Below are 27,701 nucleotides of genomic sequence, written 5' to 3' on the forward strand. Positions count from 1 at the left end.
TCCTTCTGCTAGCTTGGGTTTTGTTTGCTCTAATTTTTTTAGTTTCTTAATTAAGATGAAGGTTTATGTTATATTTTTTTGAGATCTTCTTTTTTCATGTAGGTGTTTTCAGCTATAATTTTCCCTCTGAGTTTTCACTGCATTCTGTAGGTTTTAGCATGTTGGGTTTTCATTTTCGTTTATTTCGAAGTATTTCCTAATTTCCTTGGGAGTTTTTTTGACCCATTGGTTGTGTAAGAGTATGTTACTTAATTTCCACATATTTGTGAATTTTCCAATTTTCCTTCTTTTAGTGATTTTTTGTTTCATTTCGTTGTGCTCTATATGATTTCAATCTTTGAAAATATATCAGATTTGCTTTGTGATCTAACATGGAGTGTACCACTGCACCACTGGGGAAGCCGTATATTGAGGTTTTTAACAATGATTCTATAGCTGTCTATTTTTCTCTTCAATTCTGTCAATTTTTGCTTTGTATGCTTGCTCTGTTGCTATGTGTTATAACTTCATGATGGATTGTCATTCTTATCAATATATAATGTTCTTCTTTATCTCTTAAACAATTTTTGACTTAAATCCATTTTTCTCATGCTAGTATAGCTCCCCTGGCTCTCTTTGGATTATTACTTGCATGGAATGTTTCTTCCACCCTTTCACTTTTAACCTGTTTGTATCTTTGAATCTAAAATGAGTGTTTTGGGCTTCCCTGGTGGTGCAGTGGTTGAGAGTCCGCCTGCTGATGCGGGGGACACACGTTCGTGTCCCGGTCCGGGAAGATCCCACATGCCGCGGAGCGGCTGGGCCCGTGAGCCATGGCCGCTGAGCCTGCGCGTCCGGAGCCTGTGCTCTGCAACGGGAGAGGTCACAACAGTGAGAGGCCCACGTACCACACACACAAAAAAAACTTTAAATAAATAAATAAATAAAATAAAAGGAGTGTCTTGTGAGTGCGTTACAGATGGTTCATGAATTGTTTTTGTTTATTTCTGTTTTTTTTAATGCATGCTGCCAGTCATTGCCTTTTAATTCTAAGTCAAGAGTTTAGTCCATTTACATTCAGTGTAAATACTCATGGGGAAATACTTCTACCATTTTGTTGTTTTCTATGTGTCTTATGGCTTAAATCTTTTTTTCCTCCTCAGTTCCTTCCTTCTTACCTTCTTTTGTGTTTAATTGATTTTTTTTTTGGTAATATACTGTATTGATTTACTTCTCATTTCTTTCTTAGTATATTTTTTAGTTATATTCTTAATGGTTAATCTAAGGAGTACAACTAACATCTTAAAGTAACAACAACTTTGAATTTATACCAATTTAGTCTCAATATTATACAAAAACTCTGTTCCTTTACATCTCTGTTGTACAATAAGTTACTGTTGTCACAGATTACATTATTAAACATTGTGTGCCTGTTAGCATAGATTTGTAATTATTGCTCTATGTATATATCTTTTAAATCATAGAAAAAAGAGAAATTATAAACCAAAAATAAAATAATACTGCCTTTTACATTTACCTGTGTAGTTATTTTTAGTTATGCTATTTCTTCATATGGTCTTGAGTCATTATTTATTGTCCTTTTATTTCAGGACATTTTAGTTATTATAGTTATTCTTATAAAGCAGATCTACTAGTGATGGAATTTCCTCAGCTTTTGTTGTTCCTTCATTTTTGAAGTGTAATTTTGCTGGATATAGAATTCTTCTTTGACAGTTTTCTTTCAGCCCTTCAAATATATTATTGCCTTCTGTCCTCCATGGTTTTTGATGACAAATCAGTTATTCATCTTAATGAGCGAGTTCCTGGTTAGGCAAAACAAAGGCAAGCCCTTCATTGGTCCTTCAGGGAGTACCCAGACAGGTCAAAACAGAGAAACACAATTCTTTGGAAACAAAGTCTCCATAGCCCCTTTTGGAACCAGAACTCACAGTGGGAACTCCAGCTTTTGTCTTCAAGGCTGCTTCCAGGCTGGGGAGGGGATTGGGCAAAGGCAAGTTATACTGCCAGAAAGCTCTCCTACCACATTTCAGCCACTTCCTGATTAAAAGTTTACTTGCTTATTGTGAACTTTTACTTTCTTGGAGAGTTCTGATAAAGTTGATTCTGACAGAGTTTGCAAAATATTTTTGGTGTTTTGGGGAAGGATAGGCCCCCAGAGTTCCCTTCTCTACCATTTTTGCTGAAGTCACTCCAGAACAAGAATTTTTTTTAAAACTAGGTTCTCTGTACTTCTAGCAGGTTGATAGCAGGTTGCAGATGAAAATACTAAGATAGGCAATCTGTTTAAAACAAAACAAAAGAAAACAAACTATCTCTTCTCAACAGCTGATCTTCATTCACTTTGACTCTGTAGTCCTTACTTCATGAATTTGTATAGTGTATTATTTTCACAGTTAAAAAAAGTAATCTAATAATATACTCTTTTTAAAATATATAGAAATTAATAAGTCAGTTTACCATGGCACTCTTTATTTTGAACATGTTTTATGTCTTATAAGAATCCATTCAGGTCATATTTTTAAAATTTTCAAAATAGAGCTGTGATATGTTTATTTTTGTTTCTGGAAATATAATGAATTTAAAAAAATTCCTTTTCCTATTTTACCAGGTCGGTTTGAATTCCTTATAAAATATATTAAGAATTTTTATGTTATGATAGTAGAAAACAGCTAAAGAGGAAAAATGAATGTAAAGTGACAATTCCTTTTTTCTTTTTCTTGGCAGGTTATTAACAAATTCAAACAGACTTACAACAACCAGAAATGCAGTATGGGCCCTCTCAAATTTATGTAGAGGCAAAAATCCTCCTCCAAACTTTAGTAAGGTATTTGTAAAATACACAAATTAAGGAATCTGTCTACATAAACTTTTAACTCTCCTTATTATAGAGTTTTAGAGATTAAAGGAACTTTACTCTTTTTTTAGTAATTACTTTTTTTATTGACTAGACAATATTTGCACATACATAAAATCAAAAGATATACAATGGAAAGGCTCACTTTATTTTCCAAAAAAAAATGTCTGCCAAATATCTAAGACTGAGTAACGATTAACAGTCTTTTAAGTAAAAATGATATTCCCATGGGAAAAAATAGCTAATTCAGCTTGTAACTCAAATGAGTGTTTTTCCTGGGGATCACCGTCTTACTTTTTTGATATGCAGAAGTGTTCTATGTGTATTTCCCATTTTATCTCACAATATATTCAGAAGACATATATTCAAGGGTTGAGATTTAATAAAATTAGTAATTTTTACTGTTTCTTCAAGGTTATTCTTCCTCCCCACTTTTAACTACAAGTGTGTGGACATGAAGAATACAAAGATCTGTGGTACATTTTGGTATCACTGCTTTGATTTGTGCAAATGTGCTGATAGTTTTACCCACCGTTTCTTTCTTTTTTTTCTTAATGTCTTTATTGGAGTATAATTGCTTTACAATGTTGCGTTAGTTTCTGCTGTATAACAAAGTGAATCAGTTATATGTATACATATATCCCCTCTTTCTTGTGCCTCCCTCCCACCTTCCCTATCCCACCCCTCTAGGTGGTCACAAAGCACCTAGCCGATCTCCCTGTGCTATGCAGCTGCTTCCCACTAGCTATCTGTTTTACATTTGATAGTGTATATATGTCAGTGCTACTTTTTCCCTTCGTCCCAGCTTACCCTTCCCCCTCCCCGTGTCCTCAAGTCCATTCTCTACCTCTGGATGTTTATTCCTGTCCTGCCCCTAGGTTCATCAGAACCTTTTTTTTTTTTTAGATTCCATATATATGTGTTAGCATACGGTATTTGTTTTTCTCTTTCTGACTTACTTCACTCTGTATGACACCCACCATTTCTTTTATATTTTTCATGCAAATGTCAACAAAATAAAAAAGGCCAATTATGTGTTAGTATAATTATGAAAATAGTTTTGGCATTAAAGACCCCCTAAAGTTTTCAAGGGGGTCCATGGACCACACTTTGAGAGCCACTGCCCTACAACACTGCTTAATATCTACCTGACTAATTCCCTCATCTTTAAGTCTTTGCTTAGAAGTTACCTGTTCCATGAGCTCTACCCTAACTACTGTATTTAGTGTAAATCTGTCACTATCCCCCAGCCACGGACCCCCACATTTTACTCTCATTTTTTAAGACCTTTTAACATAATATGTGTTTATTATTTATATTAACTTAAAAAAAATCTTCCTCTAAAGTGTAAACTCTTTAGAGTTAGGAATCTTGGTCTTTTTTGTTTACTTACATATCCCAAACTTACAGTGTAATATCCCATTAATAGGGCTTAAGACTTTTGTTAAGTAAATTTTCTGTGATTTTCTATGAAGGAGATTCCTTTATCATTCAGATTTTTTTGAAATTTTATTTCCACAATCATATTTTATATTCTCAACAATAATTTTGTTTGTTCTTTGATTGCTCATCTTCATGTAGAATTTTGTTCTTTTATGGTTTCAGCAAATGTTCTTATCTGTGGATTTATAATTTTGGAAGTTTTCTTTTTTCTGATGTCTGTCTACATTTTTGTTTTGTTTATGGTTTGTTTGTCTTGATCTCTTTCCTACTGGAGGCTCTCCTCATATATCTGGTGATCCTTGACACGCTGGAAATACTCAGGAGGCAGGCACTAAAAAGCTGATTGGAAGATGGGTGTACAGGCTTGTTATCTTATGGGCTTCATTGTAGGATAATTGGGCAGCAAAACCATATTTTCTTTGAGGAACTCAAAATTTCAGTATGTTTTCTAAAACCGTTTTGTTTCTCTAGAGACAGATTTTCCACTCTCCTATTGGAAGGTGGGTAGATTGGGTTGACTAGGTAATACCACTGGAGATCTGGGAGCTGGGAATTGCAAGAGGGCTGGAAGTTTTCAATTCAATCAGTATGTAACTTTTACTTAATCTCTATAGTTTCCAATCCAGTGTTTAATTTCAACCTCCTCTATGCTTGATACCCCAAAGTTCAGTTTCTGTAGTTCACCAGTTGTGGTCAGGTATAAATGTCTACTGGACTCCTCAAAGATGAGATTTGTATTGCTATTTCTTCTTTTCCTTGTTTCTGAGAAGCCAGAAACAGAAATGTTTTTATTTTACTTTCTTAAAACTAGAACTCTGTAGGACTTTGTTTTTTAAATCATTGAGGGTGTGTGTGTATGATTTGGACATAGACAGGGCATCCCAAATACGTATTTAATTATTTTTAAGAACTTTAAATTACCACATATCTTATTCAATATAAGATAAATAGGAATCGTAATCAGTTTCATATTTATATATAGTTTTCATGATCATAATTTTAAAACAATAGAATGTCTTAGTTTCTCTGGTATTTTTGTAGCATTAAATTTTCATTTTAAACAGAGTAGAAACAATTTTCCTACAGAAACTTTGTTTTAGATAGAGAAAAATTTTAAATACTGGCTCTTTCTTCCCTTCCAGGTTTCACCTTGCTTAAATGTCCTGTCACGATTGTTGTTTAGCAGTGACCCAGATGTATTAGCAGATGTGTGTTGGGCCCTTTCTTATCTCTCCGATGGATCCAATGATAAAATTCAAGCTGTCATTGATTCTGGAGTCTGTCGAAGATTGGTGGAACTTTTGATGTAACTATAATTTATGGTTAATAAGTGTATGATTGTGTTTTAAGTTTAGCAGTTAGAGTAATGGCCTTCTAAACATCTCAAGAATCACTATCTTCAGGAAGGATTGAAAAGCTACCAAGTCCACTCTGCAGAATAGCTATAATACTGAGAATTTGACCCTTAAACTTAGTTCTTATATCCTCTATTTGGAACTAATCAGTTTGTTAATGAATTTTACTAGTTTTAATCTCTTCAGGAGTGGGCGGGACTTAATTCAACAAGTATTTATGAAATGCCTATTACCTGCTAGTGTTGTGCAATGTATTAGTGATGTATGGAATACAGTTCCTGCTCTCACAGAACTAATAATCTAGTTAATTGTTCATTACAGTAATTAATTTGTGTATAAGTCCGTGCAGTGAAAAACATTTAGTATTTCACTTGTATTAAAGATCATGTTTCTCTTTGCTGGGCTGTTATTGCTACCTTCTTTAAAAAGAACAGATTTGCTTTACAAAGAAGTTAAAAAGTTGTAAGAAAACTTGTTTTAGAAAGATATTGTAGTTTCCTCATCGTCTTCTTTTTAAAAAGTGTATAATCTTTCATCCTTTCTTCTTTTGTCAGAAAACCATTAGGTAGGCCTAAACAAGGTAGATGGTAGAAAAAGAGAGGTTCGATAAGGGGTTATAGCCCTTAGCTTGAGGACAGCATCTGAGAAGGATGGGAAGGCAGATCCAACAGGGGGATCAGATCAGGACCCAGGTTAAGGATGGCACCCACTAGAGCAGAGCAGATAAGCAGGCTGGAACAGGGGTTGGAGCCAACACACTACAGGATAGGATAGCAGCTTAGCTGGATCAGAAGACTGGTCATATATAGAGAGATTATGATCATAGAAGCCAGCTTCTTATTCTTAGAAAATGGAGATATACATATGAAAAGGAGAAAAGCCAAAATAATCTTGTGTTATTAGATCTGAAGTAGAGGTATCAGTGTGAACTCATGGCTTTCATCATAAAAAGATAGATATAGAAAAAAATGTATATGTAAATATATGTGTATATATGTTATGTGTCCTCTTAGGGGCCTGAGAGCAGTGACACATCTGTACTAACAAGATGAGCACACCAAATGCATAAATCTTGGTTTTTAAACACTATTCTCCACCACATAGAGTTAACAGGTTCTTGAAGAAATGACTAACTCCAGGGCTGGAACTGAGAAAAAAATAAGATGAACCCAGAAAGTAATGAGTACTCAAAGAATAGAGAAATGTCAAAAGCCCACAGAAGTCCACTTGAAGGGACTCCTACTGCTTAAACCTGGGATGATTTGAGCATTGAAATAAATTGTAGTAACATAACTTATTGAATAAAATAGGAATCCATGAGTCCACACTAAAATAAGTAGATAGATCAATAGATAGAAAAGACACATAGTTGAAGTGATAGCATTAGAAAATCATCATGGGCAACAATACTAATAATTATTAATAATTCAGACAATAAATATCAAGATATGCTAAAACTTATGGTGAAAGTAGGTTAAGGAATGGGATTTTACATAGTCCAAAAGTAGTATTTCTTCACAAAACAATTATAAAGGGAAAAACAGTAATGTTAAAGTGAAGAAATCTGGGAGACACCATCTTAAGTGACCAGAGGCCAGTACCACTATAATGGACAAAATAGATACCATATGCCATCCAATACTATGTAATGAAAAGACTGTATAGCATTTGTGACATCTCAGCCAAAAGCATATAACTTGGTCTTAATCACTGAACAAAAAAACCCCCAAATAACTAGCTTGTGATTGTCAAAGGGAAAACTAAGGAACTGTTTTGAGTTGAAAGAGACTAGAGAGACATGGGTGCAACACATGATTCTGGGTTAGATTCTTTGTTATAGGAATATTACTGAGATAATTAGTGAAACTTGAATGGGATCTCTGGGTAGAGAGTATGCAAGAATTTTCTGTACAATTTTTGCAAATTTTCTGTAAATTTTAGTATAGTGTGTAAGTTCATATTTTTATTACTTTTAGGCACAATGATTATAAAGTTGTATCACCTGCATTAAGAGCAGTTGGTAATATTGTGACTGGTGATGATATACAAACACAGGTGAGTTCAGACTTTAATGTGATGAACTGGTGACATAATGAACTTTAAGAAGTTTATCATGTTTCATACCACTTGATTACATATTAATCAAGGTGTTAGCATTACCATAATTATGCAGGCATCTACAATGTGACAGTAAGCATATTTTTGATAGTAAGCAATCCATCTCAGATACCTCTATCTGAAAGCACTATCCTAGACCTATATTGATATAAAGAAGTACAAGATAGGAGTTCAGCTCTTGAGGGGTTTACAGTTCAATTGAGGAGAAAATATATATTGAAACAAAGCAAATTACCTGAGGTAGTATGTTTGCTGAGAACTGATTTGTCAGTAAATAGTATAAAAATTTTAAAAAGAGATCAGTGTGCTGAGAACTCTTTGTAGATTCCATAAAGGAGTTGGAACTAAAGCTAAATCTTAAAAGTGGAGAAGAATTTCAGCAGACTAGAAGAAATTCATGTGACCGTAGGTACAGAGACAGACGTGTGAGTTATGTTTAAGAAGCGTTAAACTTGACTGGTAAAGAAACTGCTAGTGAGATGGTGATTGGTTATAAATAGGTTAAAAGTGGGGTTGGAAATGGAAGGGCCTTTTATAGTAAATTGAAGACTGATTATGAGAATGGAAGGAACGATAGCAAGGAAACATTTCCAGATTGGTAACTAACTGTGTGTGTGTGTGTGTGTGTGTGTGTGTGTGTGTGTGTGTGTGTGTCTTTGTCTGCCTATCTTGGAGGATGGTGAGGTGTCAAGAAAAAAAGGTGTGTTGTCAGATTGACTTCAGATGTGGGGTGGTCTTTCTTGAAGCTTAAACTCTGAAACATTAAATCCTCCTTTGTTTGCCATCATAAAGTAAACTTTTTATTCTAATCTACGTTCTTTCAGTTTTAATATTTTAAAGTCATATTTAGATACTTACCTTAGTTATCAAACAGATCTTTAGAAATTGATAGTTATTAATTTAAAATAGCTCTTTAAAATAAAATGCACTTCTAAACATACACTGTTTTGAGCAGAATTTCAGTGCACTGCTTCATATGTTTTTAACCAAGTAAACTTAATGTAAATCATTGTGGGTACTGTGAAAATGGAACATAATTAATCTTGCCATGGAATAAAGAATGTAAAGAGACAAAGCAGACTATACTTACTTAGAAAAGGAAAATGGAAAATGGAACAGTAAAAATTTTAATGAAACAAACAGACTTATACACATTAAGGTTTCGTAACAGTTATAGAATTAGATACTTTCAGACTGTTTGAGATATGTTGATAGATAGATATATTTTTCCCTGTATATTTTTTTCATTTGGCAAAACTTAGAGGATGGTTGCTGACCAATCACTAAATCTCTCTTCAAATAATTGTATCAGTCGAACTCTGAATGTATTTGTAAACTTGAAGGACACACCTCTGAATATGCTGCTTTTATTTGCAGATGAGTGAATTGAGAACAGGGCACTTCACTACACCAACATTGAACAACTTTTGGCAAATTGGGAGGGTAGAAGACAGCAAGTGCTTAAGTTTTACTTTGAGAGGAATTGCTTTTTTCTTTTTTCTCAATGCAATTAATGATTTTTAATGCAGAATGATTTTTGTGTTTCTAAATAGTATTTTTCTTTGAAGTTTTGAATTTTATTTATTTTTTATACAGCAGTTTCTTATTAGTTATCTATTTTATAAATATTAGTGTATCTGTGTCAGTCCCAATCTCCCAACCACTACCACCCCCTACTTTCCCCCCTTCGTGTCCATACGTTTGTTCTCTACATCTGTGTCTCTATTTCTGCCCTGCAAACCGGTTCATCTGTACCAAATAATTAGTATATTTTTGTGTAGTTTTTCTCCAATAAAACTTTCTATTTCCATTTTTTTTGTTGTTGTTGTTTGTTTTAGGTAATTTTGAATTGCTCTGCATTACCCTGTCTCTTACACTTATTGAGTAGCTCAAAGGAGTCAATCAGAAAAGAAGCCTGCTGGACTGTTTCAAATATCACTGCTGGAAATAGAGCTCAGATTCAGGTAAATACCTTTCAGATCTGAAAAAACAAGAAGATCTCAGGAGTCATTTTGGGCAAAAGTCAGCATTTTATCAGTGATTTGTTTTTAGTGAGTTACTAAAAAAAGATTCTTAAAACATTCTTGAAAAGTGTTTTAAAGAACTGGACTTTCCTCCTTTAAAATAACATTTACTTGTAGTAGGCATTCTAGTACAGTGCCTGACACGTAGCATTTAGTCTTTAAAAAGGGATTGAATTTCATTAGGCTTAAATATAAGTTAGGCAATGATCTTCCTCTCAAAGCTTTTAAATAATGATTTATTAGTGTCCCATCAAGCTCCTTGAGTCAGTGATTACTAATGCATTTTGATCAATCATATGTTGGTGCTTTATCATCTTTAAAATTTATATTCTGCTAATATATTCTCCAGTCTTAAAAAGAAAGTATGTGAAATTTTGTTGGAAGATTGGAAATAAAATATTTCCAAAGGTGTTTCCAAAAAGTCTGACATTTTAAAGCCAACAAGTTTCAAAATTCATCTACTTCCTAATATTTTTTAAATAGTATTTGCATTGATTATGATTATTTTTTTCTCCTCAGGGTGTTATAGATGCAAATATTTTTCCTGTATTAATTGAGATTCTTCAGAAAGCAGAGTTTCGCACCAGGAAAGAAGCAGCTTGGGCGATAACTAATGCGACATCAGGAGGCACTCCAGAACAGATAAGGTGTGAAACAGATTTTTAAAACTGTTTTATAAATAATGTAAATAGGACAAAATTTCAAATAATACATATTTTTTATTTGTTGATGAAACTAAAACATTATTTCTAAGTTTCTTAAGCATTTCTAATATGAAATGACAGCATTTGTTATATCAGTTATTCATTCACAGTGGTTATTTTTTTCATTTAAAGTATAATTAACATCATTCTCCTTGGCAGACTACTTATGAAAAATCAGAGGTTTAAAAAATCTGAGGAAGAAGCCTGTGTTAATTTGAAAAATATACTATCATGGGCATTAAGTATTTTTTAGGTCATTAAAATCACATGCATGTAACTTTATAAAATGGCTAATAAATTTAAATATCCACTTATTTAAAATAAAATTGAAACAGACATTCCTAATTGGTTGTTAGCTTTACCTATGGATAGTATCTCACTTTTATTTTTCCATAAATTATTCTTTTTTTTTCTTAGGATAGCTTTTTGATTCTAGCCTTTTATTGTTTATTTATTTGTTTCTTTTACTAACAATATAAATAATAGGTATATGGGCTTTGAAGTCAGCCTGCTTTCAAATCCTGTTCCTTTAATAAAAGATGTGTGACCTTTACAAAGTCATTTAGTCTCTCTAATCCACAGTTTTCTTCATTTTTTAAATGGATTCAATAATGGATAGTACCTTGTGGTAGTATGTTGACAATTAAATGTAATTTGTACATTTAAAGTGCTTTATCATGGTGCCTAAACGTTAAGGTCTGTACTAAGATTAGCTATTATCATTATTATAATTTATTATAATTTTTATTAGCAATTCCTAAATCTCTTTTCATCTTCTGCTTTCACTTTTTTTTTTTTGGCTGCATCTTGTAGCTTTCGGGATCTTAGTTCCCTAACCAGGGATAGAACCCATGCCCTCTGCATTGGAAGCACAGAATCCTAATCATTGGATCGCCAGGGAATTCCCTGCTTTTACTCTTTTTTCCTTGATAGCAAAATTCTACTTTGCAATTCTATAAAAGCCTGACTTCCTACAGAATCTTCTTGTTTTGAGGATCCCTTCATGAAACTCAGGACTTTTTAGGTTTCTTGAAGTGACTAGGAAATATTTTCTAATGCATATTTGATTTATTTCTTAATTTATAAAACAAGAAGTCAGTCTGCTATGCCATTTTACAAATCACGTAGAGGATTTTGAAATCTGCTTATTGGGAGATCATTGTCTATTATTGCCTTCATTTCTACTGTTATCTTCTTTTCTCAGATTCATATCTCTACATGTTGATAACATCTGTCTCTGCTTTTTATTTTCCATTCCTCTTCTTTGATTTAATTAGTATTATTTCCATTTCATTTGTGTCATGAATACAAGAGTAATAAAACAAGGTCTTTCATTTGTTCTAACTTGTATTTTTTTTAATGCTGGTGCTATTTTTATCTGCTTAGGGGCCCAAAGTTTGTCCACCTATAAACAGTTGTATTTTTTTCAATTTATTTTCATCTTTGTGTCTGTTCCGTATATTATTCCTTAAAATGTATTAGTATGGGGCTTCCCTGGTGGCGCAGTGGTTGAGAGTCCGCCTGCCGATGCAGGGGACACGGGTTCGTGCCCCGGTCTGGGAAGATCCCACATGCTGCGGAGCGGCTGGGCCTGTGAGCCACGGCTGCTGAGCCTGCGCGTCCGGAGCCTGTGCTCTGCAACGGGAGAGGCCACAACAGTGAGAGGCCCGCGTGCCGCAAAAAAAAAAAAAAAAAGTATTAGTATGAATCAGGTGTCCAAACTGCGATCATTATTTTTCTAGCCAGTTTTCACTATTTCATTAACTCTACATATATGGGAAGAAGTCTTGATCTCAGATAAGGTTCAGCATGCATATCACTAATATTTACTGAGTGCCAGTTGTTGTGCTAAGTCGTTTCAATTATTCAGCATCAGCAGTGCATCAGATACTTTCAAGTATTTTCTTTTCTTTAACTTTATAACTCTGTGAGATAGTTATTCATTCAGCAATTATATTTGATCAGTCACAGTAATAATAGTATATGGCAAGTGAGTGCTCCAGTGAAGGTATGCACATTTAAAAAAGCCAGGGGGTGGGGGGATGGAAACTGTTACTGAATACCTGCAGTATTCTTACAGCAACCTTCTGAGTTTGGTACTATTATTATTCCCACTTAAGATGTGGAAACTGAGGCACAGAGAAGTTACTCAAAAATCACACAACTAATAAGGAGTGGAATTAGGACTTGAAGCCATGCAGCCTGGCTTCAGAGCATATTTAATATGGACCTCAGGACATGCTTAATGTGGACTTTTTGCCAAGTGAACAAATCAGTTACTTTAAGGAGCTAATAACAACTAGAAAAGGAAAAAAGCATTAGGAAATGAGTAGAATAGTTTTTGTGATCATTATTTATTAAAATTATTCACAACATGGCCTGTTTTGCTCCTAGAAGCCGTCTATGCTTCTGAAACACAGCAGATGTTTTAGAACATTAACTACAATTGTTTTTGTGGGAAATTTCCTGAAGTTTGATTTAGATGTCTTCTCCATCTTCATTTCTACCTCTCCCCATATGACTCCATGTGTTTCATGGGCTAACTAACCATAAAAATCAAAACCAAAAATAAACCTTGAGCCCATTATTCTTAGTGCTCATATGCTATGCAAAAACAGGTGTAAGTACCAATTTGCTTGCATGTATTTTTTTCTAATATTTGTAATACCATTTATTGCTAATTATGTTAACTTATGAAACTAGGAGAGTAAGAATTTTCAGGTTCCTATGTAAGTGAAAATTTAAATTTTTTGATGTTTGAAATTGTATAGGAATACTTGTTTATGTAGCATTTCGCTGAAGAATATTTTCATGTCATTGCTATAAATAATATTTATTTAAATCTTTTTAAATGTTTTTTCCCCACTTTTCTTTTTTTAATTACTCTGAAGGTATTTGGTAGCCTTAGGCTGCATTAAACCACTTTGTGACCTATTGACTGTTATGGACTCTAAAATAGTCCAAGTGGCTTTAAATGGACTTGAAAATATTTTACGTCTTGGAGAACAAGAATGTAAGCAGAATGGAATAGGCATTAATCCATACTGTGCCCTCATTGAAGAAGCATATGGTAAGCAGTCAAAAATTTATAATTACTATCAATTTTTTAAATTGAGATACAAGTGATATATTGGTTTCATGTATATAACATAGTGATTCAATATTTGTATATACTGCAAAATGAGCATAATAATTTTAGTTCATGTCATGAAACATAGTTAAAAATTTTTTTCTTGTAATGAGAACTCTTCAGATTTACTCTCTTAGAAGCTTTCAAACATACAATACAGTATTATTAACTATAGTCCCCATTGCTGTACATTACTTCCCCAAAGCTTGTACAAACTAGAAGTTTGTGCCTTTTGGCAGCCCCTTTCACCCATATAATTCACCCCCCACCTGCTGCCTCTGGCAACCGCCAATCTGTCTGTACTCTGTATCTATGAGCTCGTTTTTTGTTTGTTTATTTGTTTGTTTTTTTAGATTCTACATATAAGTGATATTATACAGTATTTGTCTTTATCTATGACTTGTTTCACTGACTGTAATGCCCTTAGGGTCCATCCAGGTTGTTGCAAATGGCAAGATTTCCTTCTTTTTTATGGCTGAATAATATTCCACTGTGTATGGAATGAATATATATATATATACACACACACACATATACATATACATTTTCTTATCCACTCATTCTTTGATGGATACTTAGATTGCTTCCATGTCTGGGCTATTGCAAATAATGCTGAAGTGAACATGAGGGTTCATATATTTTTTGAGTTAGTGTTTTCATTTTCTTCAGATAAATGACCAGAAGTAGAATTGCTGGATTATACAACACTTATATTTTTAATTTTTTGAGGAGCCTCTGTACTGTCTTCCATAGTGGTTGCATCAGTTTACATTCCCACCAACACTGCACAAGGGTTCCCTTTCTCCACATCCTTGCCAACGCTTGTTATCTTGTCTTTTTCATAATAGTTATTCTAACAGGTATAAAGTGATACCTTGTTGTGGTTTTGATTTGCATTTCCCTGATGATTAATGATGTTGAGCATCTTTTCATGTACCTGCTGGCCATCTGTGTATCTCCTTTGGAAAAATGTCCATTCAGATCTTCTGCCCATTTTTTAATTGGATAGTTTGGTTTTATGCTATTGAGTTGTATGAATTCTTTATATATTTTGGATATTAAACCCCTACCAGGTATATGATTTGCAAGTACTTTCTCTCATTTCATAGGTTATCTTTTCATATTATTGATGTTTTCCTTTGCTGTGCAGAAGTTTTTTAGTGTGATGTGGTCCCACTTGTTTATCTTTACTTTTGTGGTCTTTTCTTTTGGCATCAACTTCAAAATTCAAAAAACCATCGCCAAGACGAATGTCGAGGAGCTTACTGCCTATATTTTCTTCTAGGAGTTTTATGGTTTCATGTGTTACATTTGAGTCTTTAATCCATTTGGAGTTAGCTTTTGAGTATGGTGTAAGATGGTGGTCCAGTTTCATTCTTTTGCATGTAGCTATCATTTTCACAGCATCACCTATTGAAAAGACTGTCCTTTTCCCCCATTGCATATTCTTGGCTCCTTTGTCATAAATTAATTGACTATATATGTGGGTTTATTTCTGGGCTCTCTACTCTGTTCCACTGATCTGCTTATATGCCAATACTATACTGTTTTGGTTATTATAGCTTTATAATATAGTGTGTAAATCAGGGAGCATGATGCCTCCAGCTGTGTTCTTCTTTCTCAAGATTTCTTTGGCTATTTGGGTTCTTTTGTGGTTCTATACAAATTTCAGATTAATTGTTATATTTCTGTGAAAAATGCCATTGGAATTTTGATGGAGATTGTATTGGATCTGTAGATTGCTTTGGATAGTATGAACATTTTAACAGTATTAATTCATCTAATCCATGAGCATAGAATGTCTTTCTGTTTATGTGTGTCTTCTTTAGTTTCTGTCATCATAGTTTTCATTGTACAGGTCTTTCATGAACCTCCTTGGTTAAGTTTATTCCAAGGCATTTTATTCTTTTTGATGGAATTGTAAATGGGATTGTTTTCCTTATTTCTCTTTCTGATAGTTTGTTATTAGGGTATAGAAATGCAACAGATTTTTGTATATTGATTTTATATCCTGTGGCTTTACTGAATTCATTGATTAGTTGTAACAGTTTTTTGGTGGGGTCTACAATTTTCTGTATATAATATGTCATCTGCAAATGGTGACAGTTTTACTTCTTCATTTCTGAATTGAATGACTTTTATTTCTTTTTATTGCCTAATTGCTCTGGCTAGGACTTCCATTACTATGTTGAATAAAAGTGATGAGAATGGACAATCTTGTCTTGTTCCTGATCTTCGAGGAAAAGCTTTCAGCTTTCCACTGTTGAGTATGATGTTACCTGTGGGCTTGTCATATATGGCCTTTATTATGTTAAGGTACATTCACTATATACCCACTTTGTTGAGAGTTAGTCAATTCTTAATTATCTACCATAGGCATTTTCCCCCTCTAATTCTATAAAAATATTTTGTGTAAAAGCAGTATAATATTTTTGATATCTTTTTTTTACAGTTACCCTTAATTCTATTATCTTAACAATTTCTTTTTATTATTTACCATCCTTTTTACATTGCCCTTATGCAGAATTAGTTTACATTGATATAATTGCAGTCCGTGTATAGTTTGGTGTTCTACTTTTAACATTTTGGAGAAATTTTACATTTTCTCCAAACAATACATAATTTCTGTGATTTGCATAATTTTCTGTGATTTGCAATAGCCACATAATGTTATAAAAAGAGAATGTTGCATGCTGTTTTAGCCATATTAAGTGGGGTTTTAGCCACACTCTTGTAGTTGACCATTAGTTTGTTTCCAATTCGTTTTGCATTTTACATATGCCAAAATAAACATCTTTCTGATGCTTATTTTTTAATATTTTTATTAAAAATATATCTAATATATTTTAATATTTATAATATACAAAATAATAATATACAAATAATACAAAATATACAAAAATATAATATTTATTAATATTTTTCTTCTGTTGAGTTAATACTTGGGGATAAAATTTCAAGAATATTATTGCTGAGCTTGGGCACAAACTTCTTTTTAAGTTTTTGATATGTTTTCTCATTTTGCTTTCTGAAGGCATGTTACTCGGCAGTGTCACTGCCTCTTACTTGTTTTGTTGATTTTGCTGATTTAGCTAATGTAAAATGGTACCACCAAGTTGTTTTTCTGTGTTTCTTGTTTTATTTCATGTAGAAAGTGGTGTGTATTTTCCATGTGTTAGTATATTTTCTTATCTCAATTACATCTTTATTATACTTCGTCCAGTTACCAACTTGTCGTTTTTTGTAAAATTTTGAATTAATTTTATTTTATAGTTTATTTTAATACAGCTTTTCTCCCATCCTTTTTACCTTTTTAATTTAATGAGATAAACTATGTTCTTTTATAATTAATAAATGGTTCAGCCTAATATTCTATTCCTTCAAAGTTTACAAAGTCATTGTCCTCACAGAGATTTGATGAAAATTATTTTATTTATTGGCTAGATTTTTCTGATTGGAGTCTTAAAATATTTAACTTAGCTCACATGGAATTTATTTTAGGATAACACATGAATCTAAGTCAGTATTTTTTCCTCTCAATATATTTCCATTAAATATTCACTTTCTGTCTTAAGTCCTATTATATTATATGGTTGAGTCAAGCTTTTATTTGTAATTCTTGAACCAAGCCTGGGAGATCACTTTGCCTTTATTTCAAATTATATAGTGTCAATGGTTAAAACATCATATAAATAAAAGTTATCAATCACTGATATAAGAATATTTCCTTACTACAATCATTATTTTGATCCCAAGTTATACTAGAGTTTAGGCTATTCTGTGATTGTATATAGATATGACTACTTTGCTTATTCCTTATATCCTGCAATCGTATAATTGAAGAGGTTTATCTGTGATAAGTGAAAAAGATTTTTAACATCACCCAGACTTGTATGTAGATTATTTTCTTGTGAGCAATAAAATAGAGCACTGTAGATTCTCCTTATACTATCGAAATGAGCTTTTTCAGTTTCACTTATAGGCTGTATTGGATTTGCAAATAGTATTCATTTATCCTTATTGATACATTTTGGCTCATTCTGTGAGAGAACTTGTGTGGTAGCTTGCTTGTATTTTAGTTTTTTTATTTTTATTTTATTGCTTTCCCTTTTTGTGCTTTTTATTTAGCACAGTTACTCTGGAAACAACTTGTGGAGTTACATAATGTAAAACTGTCATTTTAAAATTCAGAAACTAAAGTACAGAGGAACCAAACTTATTTGGGAAAAATCACACAACTAGAAGGGTGGAGTCTATGATCTTCCTACTCTCCAGCCTGTGCTTATTCTTCATACCACATTGCCCCATTCTTTCATCCTTGAAGTATAAGGCATAAGTGTTGGCTATCAGTATGTGCAAAAATTAGATTAAAGTTATGATATCACTTATATGTAGAATCTAAAAAATACTACAAACTAGTGAATATAACAAAAAAGCAGACTCTTATAGAGTAAACTAGTGGTTACCTGTGGGGTGGAGGAGTGGGAAGTACAAACTATTGGGTGTAAGATAGGCTCAAGGATGTAGTATACAGCACAGGGAATATAGCCAATATTTTGTAATAACTGTAAATGGAAAGTAACCTTTAAAAATTATATTTTAATCTTTTTAATTAGATAAAAATAACAATCCAATTGCCAGTGGACTGATGGATGCTATTGATTCATTATTTTGACTTAAATATATGTTGAAATTCGAGTAACAACTTTGTTTTTGTACATATGCTTTGCGTTAATAGGCCTGGATAAAATCGAATTTCTTCAAAGTCATGAAAATCAGGAAATTTACCAAAAGGCTTTTGATCTGATTGAACATTACTTTGGTGTAGAAGATGACGACTCCAGTATTGTACCTCACGTGGATGAAAACCAACAACAGTTTGTATTTCAGCAGCAGGAAGCACCAATGGAAGGGTTTCAACTTTAACTTGGTAGGAGGAAAAATTAATGGCTAAAAAGGGTAGCTTCAGATATCTCCCTTTTCTTGTAATGTCATTAGGAATATTTGATGTGTTTTTATGTAGAACAAAAAAGAAAGACGTTAATGCACTTTTAAAAAGCAAACAAAACAAGTTTCCATCCATATGCAACCTTTTATTATAGTTTTGTTGTTATTTTGGTGTGCCTGTATATATGTCTTTCATTGTTTTTTTGTATCTATTTGTGAACAGTTAAATACATTATGAGATTATTTAATAATTTAAGCCTGAAAAGGAAAACTTTAGTAAAGTATTACAATAATGGTTCTGAATTTTTCTAGCATTCTTAGAAACTGCACATTAGCAGTACAGCTGTCGATAATTGCATTTTGGCAGTAAGTTTGATATGCCCATTCTTTACTAAATCTACCTCTCAAAGCAAAAACAAAACAAAAGAGCTTCAGAAGCATGAAACAGAGAAAAAGCTAAATTAGAATGTGAAAATAGCTATTACCTTAAATTATAAATCACTGTGCTATAAGTTATACTTTGCAAAAAAAAAAAATTACTACAGAAAACCTGTAAAAGTTACTTATAAAATACAGAAGAAATATTGTACTGATAATCAATTAAAATGTGGCAATTGTGAAGAGAGAAGCTGTTCTTCATGTTGGACACATTAAAATGATTACACAACATTTAAATGTTTGTGTTTTTAACATATAAATGCTATTATATTAGTATATTTTGTATTTTGACCAAATATGCCAACATTTTTGAAATAGTGTTTTATTATTTTTTCACTGCTCATTTTAAAGAGCATCATGAGATGCCATCATGAATCTAAAGTAGTGCTGCATAGCAAAAATAATACTGTATTCCTTTCTCTGATTTTTCAGAGCAGTAATTGAAAAGTTTCACTTTCTATGTAATAATGAACTTAGGTACTTGAATGGCAAAATTCTCCTGAAGAAATCACCTTGTTATGTGTTAAATTTGATTAAATGGACTTAATGGTTTGGACACAAAAGGATGCTATTCATGAAAATTACTAAGGATTCTTTAATTGGTTGAACCCTATATTAGGATTTTTTTCCCCTTTGGTGATCCTCAAAGGGTCAAACTGCTGCTTGTTAATGAACCATCGTATTAGATTACATTTGTATCAGATTCGTCAATATAATGTATGTGTTTATGTATTAACAGCAAAAACCTCTTCATACTGTGAAACTTTAAAAAAAAAGTTTCAATAGAAAATTATATATATTTATTTACAGATACATATATATGTGTGTGTGTGTTTTTCTCACAGTACTATACTTGGTAGTTTTCTAAGCAGATATGGTACTGTTGAATCAGTCTTTTCATTAGTATAGTTACGTGCAGGCTATTTACATTTCCAATTGTATACCTAAAATACTTGTTTAAAAATTAGTTTACTGATGTTTTAAGATGGGAACTAAAAGCATTTTTGATATGATTCATAGTCTATTCTGTAAAGAAAGGTTTCATTTATGATAGCATTTATAATGTTTCTGCTGGAAATCAGAGGTATGTTACAAGAAGGAAATGTATATAGGAGTACTTTTAAATAGTATGACACTTTGTAAATTAAATATCATGAAACTAAGCTTTTGGCAAGACACTTAAAAACCTACAAGCTATACAATACAGGTTTAAATGGTGTCCACAATGCTGACTGCATCTGCCAAACCTCTTTTATATTGTTAAGTATAAGATTGTATCTGTGCCCTTTTTATTGTAGTAGAAGTTATGCAGTTCAGTATATGTATATTCAAAAGAACAGGGTAGTTATATTAAAGATCACCAAATTGTTGGTGAATTTATCAGATAAACACTTTTTTGTGATGCAGATAGTCTATAAGTATCAGGTGACAGGGTGTTCCACTCTTTCTAATCAACTGAACTTGTTAATGCAGCATAATTCATAAACTAACCAGCTGTGCCTGCTTTTTTTTTGAGGACCCTATAGTCACATTAATAAATCTTTAAGCTAAGTCTTTCAAACAAAATAGTTCTTACAGAAGGAAAAATAATAGAAATAATAGAATGACCTTTGAGGGGAGGATTTTTAAATTTTTGCCAGTGAAATAAGCATTATATCTCTAAGTATAGAATTTGACCATATTTTAAGCATTTATATATAAAATTATATTTAATTCATTGGATCTGTTACTTGGGTAATTAATTTGATTAGATGTGAATGCAAGGGGTAATATGTAATAGTTGGTGTGGTGATGACTTTATTGAACCAATACTAGCAAATACTTTGTTCCTAAAAATTTTTTTAATATGACTACTCTTTTCAAATGTACTATTTTAAATGCTCCAAAATGTATTTTCATTAATCTTCACTGACGCTTGTGGGAAAAATTTTCTTTTTTCAACTTGCTTTCCTAAGATTTATTATATTTTAATCCGAGAGAAACTGTGCCAAAAAAAAAAAAAAGAAAACATGTTGTAAAAGGGCAATGCATGCAACATTAATGTAAAAATCAAGAGAATACTTGAAAGAGTCCTTTACATTTATTGAATTAAATTCGGTGTTTTATTTTTGTCTGAATTTGAATTTTTACTAGCTAATCTATGCAATTATGCTTACTTGTTTTATATTTGTAAGTACTTGACTCAATGCCCTGGGGTTTTTTTTACTCTAAGTTTTATTTTGAAAATTGTTCCTAGAACTTAATTTTTAGTGCCATTTTGTTCACTTGCTGGTAGCACTAGAACAAGCAAGCAAAAAATAAAAACCAAAAAAAAGTGATAAAATCTGTTGGCACAGAAACAGCATATCATTTGGTAACTGTAAAACGTATTTGCAGATAAAGGTTGATTTTTTGGATAAAGGACTTTTGTTGGACAAAGCATTACCTTTGCCTTCATATTTTTTCTTCTCTCAAGAAGGAGCATTATGGATAAAGTAATTATAATACAAAGTCTTCGTGGATTTTTGTTGCTGTTCTAAATTCAGCAATCTACTGGCTGCTTTGTGAAACTGTGAAATCAAAGTAATTGTTGTTAACCTTTACTCATTTTAGTTCATAGCATTACTGTTTTATGAAATGTAACATATTAGGAGCCAATATGATGGATCTCTAAAAGGATAATGCATCTTTAAATTCTAATTGGGAAGTGGGATGAGGGGAAGATATTCTTGCCAAACTAAATAAACCAACATTTGAGTAGTATGCAATATTATAAAATGTTACAGCACTATATTAAAAATAATAAAATACTATTTTACGATTGCATTTATATAAGTGTCTGTTTCATTTGTTTTCACTTATGATTGTATATGCCTAATAAAGCAAAAATAGATGCCCTGATTCATTAAAATTCCATCCCCTTTCTAAAACCAGTAAGATTTCATGGGTAGCATTATCTGATAAAGTAGCATGTTGCTTTTATTTCAGAACTTGTATATTCAGCTGTAACGGGGAACATATCCAATTTATCTTTGTAGCTCAAGTCTTGGCAGCTAGTGGGACATTCACATGTTTCAGCTGAGATTATTTTTCCTTTTCTGTTATTTTAATGCAGTACAATGCATTTATTTAAGGCTTAGAGTTTTAAACCTAATAAATACGAGGGAATGTCTGATTTAACTTCCTTAATATACTGTGAAACACAAAATCACACAGTAGCCAAGCTTAGGCCCTCCTAGCTTACTGTTTTTATTTTTTTCTTCTTCCATTACCATGGTTTTCTGTTGTTCATTTTTTTTGTGGGGCGGGGTGTTTGTTTGTTTTGGCTGGCATCATTTCCTTCAGTATTTGAAACTATGTTAATCACAGAATAGTGAAACTAATTGGATCAATTATTTTTAGGGTTTCTTGCTCCCAGTAAAGTGGTCAGCAATTTTAGTGGGAAATGAATTCCTGAAAATGTATGAAAATATAATGTACAGGTCAAACAATAGATTTAAACACACAGTGGAGTTCCCATCGCAGAAATCCTTAAGTATACCCTTTAATTATGTGTTTGCTCAGTTGTATATTTGTTCTTTCATTTTTTTCCTTTCATATTTGAACAGTTTACCACTGAAATTAAATCAGCATATGATTCCCCCCTTTCAGGACATCTAATGATTTTCATGTTTGCTTCAGTAGTTTTAAGTTTTAAGAGATACATACATCATATCATTATTAGTAGCACTTTAACATTTCAATTTTCCATTCTGTTTTGAAATAAAAATTTCAAGTAGTTGCACTTGCAAGCACTGCTCTATAGCACTACCAGAACCAAAATGTTGATTGGGAGCAACCCCACCAAGTAAAAGAGCTTGGAGTGTTCACTAGTTTATGCATAAATATTTAAATTTGGAAACAGTAGGCAGTTTAGGGAATTTAATGTGCAATTCCCCAAAGTACCTGTTATTTAAAAATTGGGAGTTTTAAACTTTGGACAATATTACTTTTGAGGGATCCCTCCTGTTCCCTTTCAGTTATGGTTGTTTTTTTAAACTGTTCTAAAAAAGCATGGCAAAATTTAATATATTCTTTGTTTAGGGTTTCAGCATGACTATTTTCTGAGCATTCCAACTTTTTTTTTTCTTTTTACATCTTTATTGGAGTATAATTGCTTTACAACGGTGTGTTAGTTTCTGCTTTATAACAAAGTGAATCAGTTATACATATGTTCCCATACCTCCTCCCTCTTGTGTCTCCCTCCCTCCCACCCTCCCTATTCCACCCCTCTATGTGGTCACAAACCACCGAGCTGATCTCCCTGTGCTATGCGGCTGCTTCCCACTAGCTATCTACCTTACGTTTGGTAGTGTATATATGTCCATGCCACTCTCTCGCTTTGTCACAGCTTAGCCTTCCCCCTCCCCATATCCTCAAGTCCATTCTCTAGTAGGTCTCTGTCTTTATTCCTGTCTTACCCCTAGGTTCTTCATGACATTTTTTTCCCTTAAATTCCATATATATGTGTTAGCATACAGTATTTGTCTTTCTCTTTCTGACTTACTTCACTCTGTATGACAGACTCTAGGTCCATCCACCTCATTACAAATAGCTCAGTTTCGTTTCTTTTTATGAGTGAGTAATATTCCATTGTATATATGTGCCACATCATCTATCCATTCATCCGATGATGGACACTTAGGTTGTTTCCATCTCCTGGCTATTGTAAATAGAGCTGCAGTAAACATTTTGGTACATGACTCTTTTTGAATTATGGTTTTCTCAGGGTATATGCCCAGTAGTGGGATTGCTGGGTCATATGGTAGTTCTATTTGTAGTTTTTTAAGGAACCTCCATACTGTTCTCCATAGTGGCTGTACCAATTCACATTCCCACCAGCAGTGCAAGAGTGTTCCCTTTTCTCCACACCCTCTCCAGCATTTATTGTTTCTAGATTTTTTGATGATGGCCATTCTGACCGGTGGGAGATGATATCTCATTGTAGTTTTGATTTGCATTTCTCTAATGATTAATGATGTTGAGCATTCTTTCATGTGTTTGTTGGCAGTCTGTATGTCTTCTTTGGAAAAATGTCTATTTAGGTCTTCTGCCCATTTCTGGATTGGGTTGTTTGTTTTTTTGTTATTGAGCTGCATGAGCTGCTTGTAAATTTTGGAGATTTAATCCTTTGTCAGTTGCTTCATTTGCAAATATTTTCTCCCATTCTGAGGGTTGTCTTTTGGTCTTGTTTATGGTTTCCTTTGCTGTGCAAAAGCTTTGAAGTTTCATTAGGTCCCATTTGTTTATTTTTGTTTTTATTTCCATTTCTCTAGGAGGTGGGTCAAAAAGGATCTTGCTGTGACTTATGTCATAGAGTGTTCTGCCTATGTTTTCCTCTAAAAGTTTGATAGTTTCTGGCCTTACATTTAGGTCTTTAATCCACTTAGAGCTTATTTTTGTGTATGGTGTTAGGGAGTGATCTAATCTCATACTTTTACATGTAGCTGTCCAGTTTTCCCAGCACCACTTATTGAAGAGGCTGTCCTTTCTCCACTGTACATTCCTGCCTCCTTTATCAAAGATGAGGTGACCATATGTGTGTGGGTTTATCTCTGGGCTTTCTATCCTGTTCCATTGATCTATATTTCTGTTTTTGTGCCAGTACCATACTGTCTTGATTACTGTAGCTTTGTAGTATAGTCTGAAGTCTGGGAGCCTGATTCCTCCAGCTCCATTTTTCTTTCTCAAAATTGCTTTGCCTATTCGGGGTCTTTTGTGTTTCCATACAAATTGTGAAATTTTTTGTTCTAGTTCTGTGAAAAACGCCAGTGGTAGTTTGATAGGGATAGCATTGAATTTGTAGATTGCTTTCTGTAGTAGAGTCGTTTTCACAACGTTGATTCTTCCAATCCAAGAACATGGTATATCTCTCCATCTATTTGTATCATCTTTAATTTCTTTCATCAGTGTCTTATAATTTTCTGCATACAGGCATTTTGTCTCCTTAGGTAGGTTTATTCCTGGATATTTTATTCTTTTTGTTGCAGTGGTAAATGGGAGTGTTTTCTTGATTTCACTTTCAGATTTTTCATCATTAGTGTATAGGAATGCAAGAGGTTTCTGTGCATTAATTTTGTACCCTGCTACTTTACCAAATTCATTGATTAGCTCTAGTAGTTTTCTGGTAGCATCTTTAGGATTCTGTATGTATAGTATCATGTCATCTGCAAACAGTGACAGCTTTACTTCTTTTCTGATTTGGATTCCTTTTATTTCCTTTTCTTCTCTAATTGCTGTGGCTAAAACTTCCAAAACTATGTTGAATAAGAGTGGTGAGAGTGGGCAACCTTGTATTGTTCCTGATCTTAGTGGAAATGGTTTCAGTTTTTCACCATTGAGGACGATGTTGGCTGTGGGTTTGTCATATATGGCCTTTATTATGTTAAGGAAAGTTCCCTCTGTGCCTACTTTCTGCAGGGTTTTTATCATAAATGGGTGTTGAATTTTGTCGAAAGCTTTCTCTGCATCTATTGAGATGATCATGGTTTTTCTCCTTCAATTTGTTAATATGGTGTATCACGTTGATTGTTTTGCGTATATTGAAGAATCCTTGCATTCCACTTGATCATGGTGTATGATCCTTTTAATGTGCTGTTGAATTCTGTTTGCTACTATTTTGTTGAGGATTTTTGCATCTATGTTCATCAGTGATATTGCCTGTAGTTTTCTTTCTTTGTGACATCCTTGTCTGGTTTTGGTATCAGGGTGATGGTGGCCTCGTAGAATGAGTTTGGGAGTGTTCCTCCCTCTGCTATATTTTGGAAGAGTTTGAGATCTCTTTTTCTTGGATTGATTCCCTTGATCATTATGTAGTGTACTTCTTTGTCTCTTCTAATACTCTTTATTTTAAAGTCTATTTTGTCTGATATGAGAATTGCTACTCCAGCTTTATTTTGGTTTCCATTTGCATGGAATATCTTTTTCCATCCCCTTACTTTCAGTCTCTATGTGTCTCTAGGTCTGAAGTGGTTTCTTGTAGACAGCATATATATGGGTCTTGTTTTTGTATCCATTAAGCCAGTCTGTGTCTTGGTGGGAGCATTTACTCCATTTACATTTAAGGAAATTATCGATATGTATGTTCCTATCCCCGTTGTTTGATAGAATTCACCTGTGAAGCCATCTGGTTCTAAGCTTTTGTTTGTTGGAAGATTTTTTAATCACAGTTTCAATTTTAGTGCTTGTGATTGGTCTGTTCATATTTTCTATTTCTTCCTGATTCAGTCTTGGCAGGTTGTGCATTTCTAAGAATTTGTCCATTTCTTCCAGGTTGTCCATCTTATTGGCATAGAGTTGCTTGTAGTAATCTCTCATGATCTTTTGTATTTCTGCAGTGTCAGTTGTTACTTCTTTTTCATTTCTAATTCTATTGATTTGAGTCTTCTCCCTTTTTTTCTTGATGAGTCTGGCTAATGGTTTATCAATTTTGTTTATCTCCTCAAAGAACCAGCTTTTAGTTTTATTGATCTTTGCTATCGTTTCCTTCCTTTCTTTTTCATTTATTTCTGATCTGATTTTTATGATTTCTTTCCTTCTGCTAACTTTGGGGTTTTTTTGTTCTTTCTCTAATTGCTTTAGGTGCAAGGTTAGGTTGTTTATTCGAGATGTTTCCTGTTTCTTAAGGTAGGATTGTATTGCTATAAACTTCCCTCTTAGAACTTCTTTTGCTGCATCCCATAGGTTTTGGGTCGTCGTGTCTCCATTGTCATTTGTTTCTAGGTATTTTTTGATTTCCTCTTTGATTCCTTCAGTGATCACTTCGTTATTAAGTAGTGTATTGTTTAGCCTCCATGTGTTTGTATTTTTAACAGATCTTTTCCTGTAATTGATATCTAGTCTCATAGCGTTGTGGTCAGAAAAGATACTTGATACAATTTCAATTTTCCTAAATTTACCAAGGCTTGATTTGTGACCCAAGATATGATCTATCCTGGAGAATGTTCCGTGAGCACTTGAGAAAAATGTGTATTCTGTTGTTTTTGGATGGAATGTCCTATAAATATCAATTAAGTCCATCTTGTTTAATGTATCATTTAAAGCTTGTGTTTCCTTATTTATTTTCATTTTGGATGATCTGTCCATTGGTGAAAGTGGGGTGTTAAAGTCCCCTACTATGAATGTGTTACTGTTGATTTCTCCTTTTATGGCTGTTAGTATTTGCCTTATGTATTGAGGTGCTCCTATGTTGGGTGCATAAATATTTACAATTGTTATCTCTTTTTCTTGGGTCGATCCCTTGATCATTATGTAGTGTCCTTCTTTGTCTCTTCTAATAGTCTTTATTTTAAAGTCTATTTTGTCTGATATGAGAATTGCTACTCCAGCTTTCTTTTGGTTTCCATTTGCATGGAATATCTTTTTTCATACCCTTACTTTCAGTCTCTTTGTGTCTCTAGGTCTGAAGTGGGACTCTTGTAGACAGCATATATATGGGTCTTGTTTTTGTATCCATTCAGCCAGTCTGTGTCTTTTGGTGGGAGCATTTAATCCATTTACATTTAAGGTAATTATCGATATGTATGTTCCTATTCCCATTTTCTTAATTGTTTTGGGTTTGCTTTTGTAGGTCTCTTCCTTCTCTTGTGTTTCTTGCCTAGAGAAGATCCTTTAGCATTTGTTGTAAAGCTGGTTTGGTGGTGCTGAACTGTCTCTGCTTTTGCTTGTCTG

The 27,701-nt window shown here is 33.1% G+C and overlaps 1 protein-coding gene across 1 annotated transcript in view; it reads left to right on the top strand.

The window, feature by feature from the left end:
* The window catches only part of KPNA5 (karyopherin subunit alpha 5), a 50,398-nt gene extending 27,586 nt beyond the window's left edge, over positions 1-22,812 (top strand). The window contains exons 8-14 of the mRNA XM_022555054.3: positions 2,725-2,824; positions 5,440-5,603; positions 7,629-7,707; positions 9,609-9,734; positions 10,314-10,441; positions 13,390-13,568; positions 18,367-22,812. Of these exons, the coding sequence (XP_022410762.2) occupies positions 2,725-2,824; positions 5,440-5,603; positions 7,629-7,707; positions 9,609-9,734; positions 10,314-10,441; positions 13,390-13,568; positions 18,367-18,554 (964 nt within the window). The 3' untranslated portion in view covers positions 18,555-22,812. The remainder of the gene's footprint in view (positions 1-2,724; positions 2,825-5,439; positions 5,604-7,628; positions 7,708-9,608; positions 9,735-10,313; positions 10,442-13,389; positions 13,569-18,366) is intronic.
* Positions 22,813-27,701: the final 4,889 nt, after the last annotated feature.

The sequence above is a fragment of the Delphinapterus leucas genome, chromosome 12 (genome assembly GCF_059928025.1).
Source record: "Delphinapterus leucas isolate spDelLeu-1000000601 "Yukka" chromosome 12, BTC_Dleu_Yukka2, whole genome shotgun sequence".
Lineage (NCBI taxonomy): Eukaryota > Metazoa > Chordata > Mammalia > Artiodactyla > Monodontidae > Delphinapterus > Delphinapterus leucas.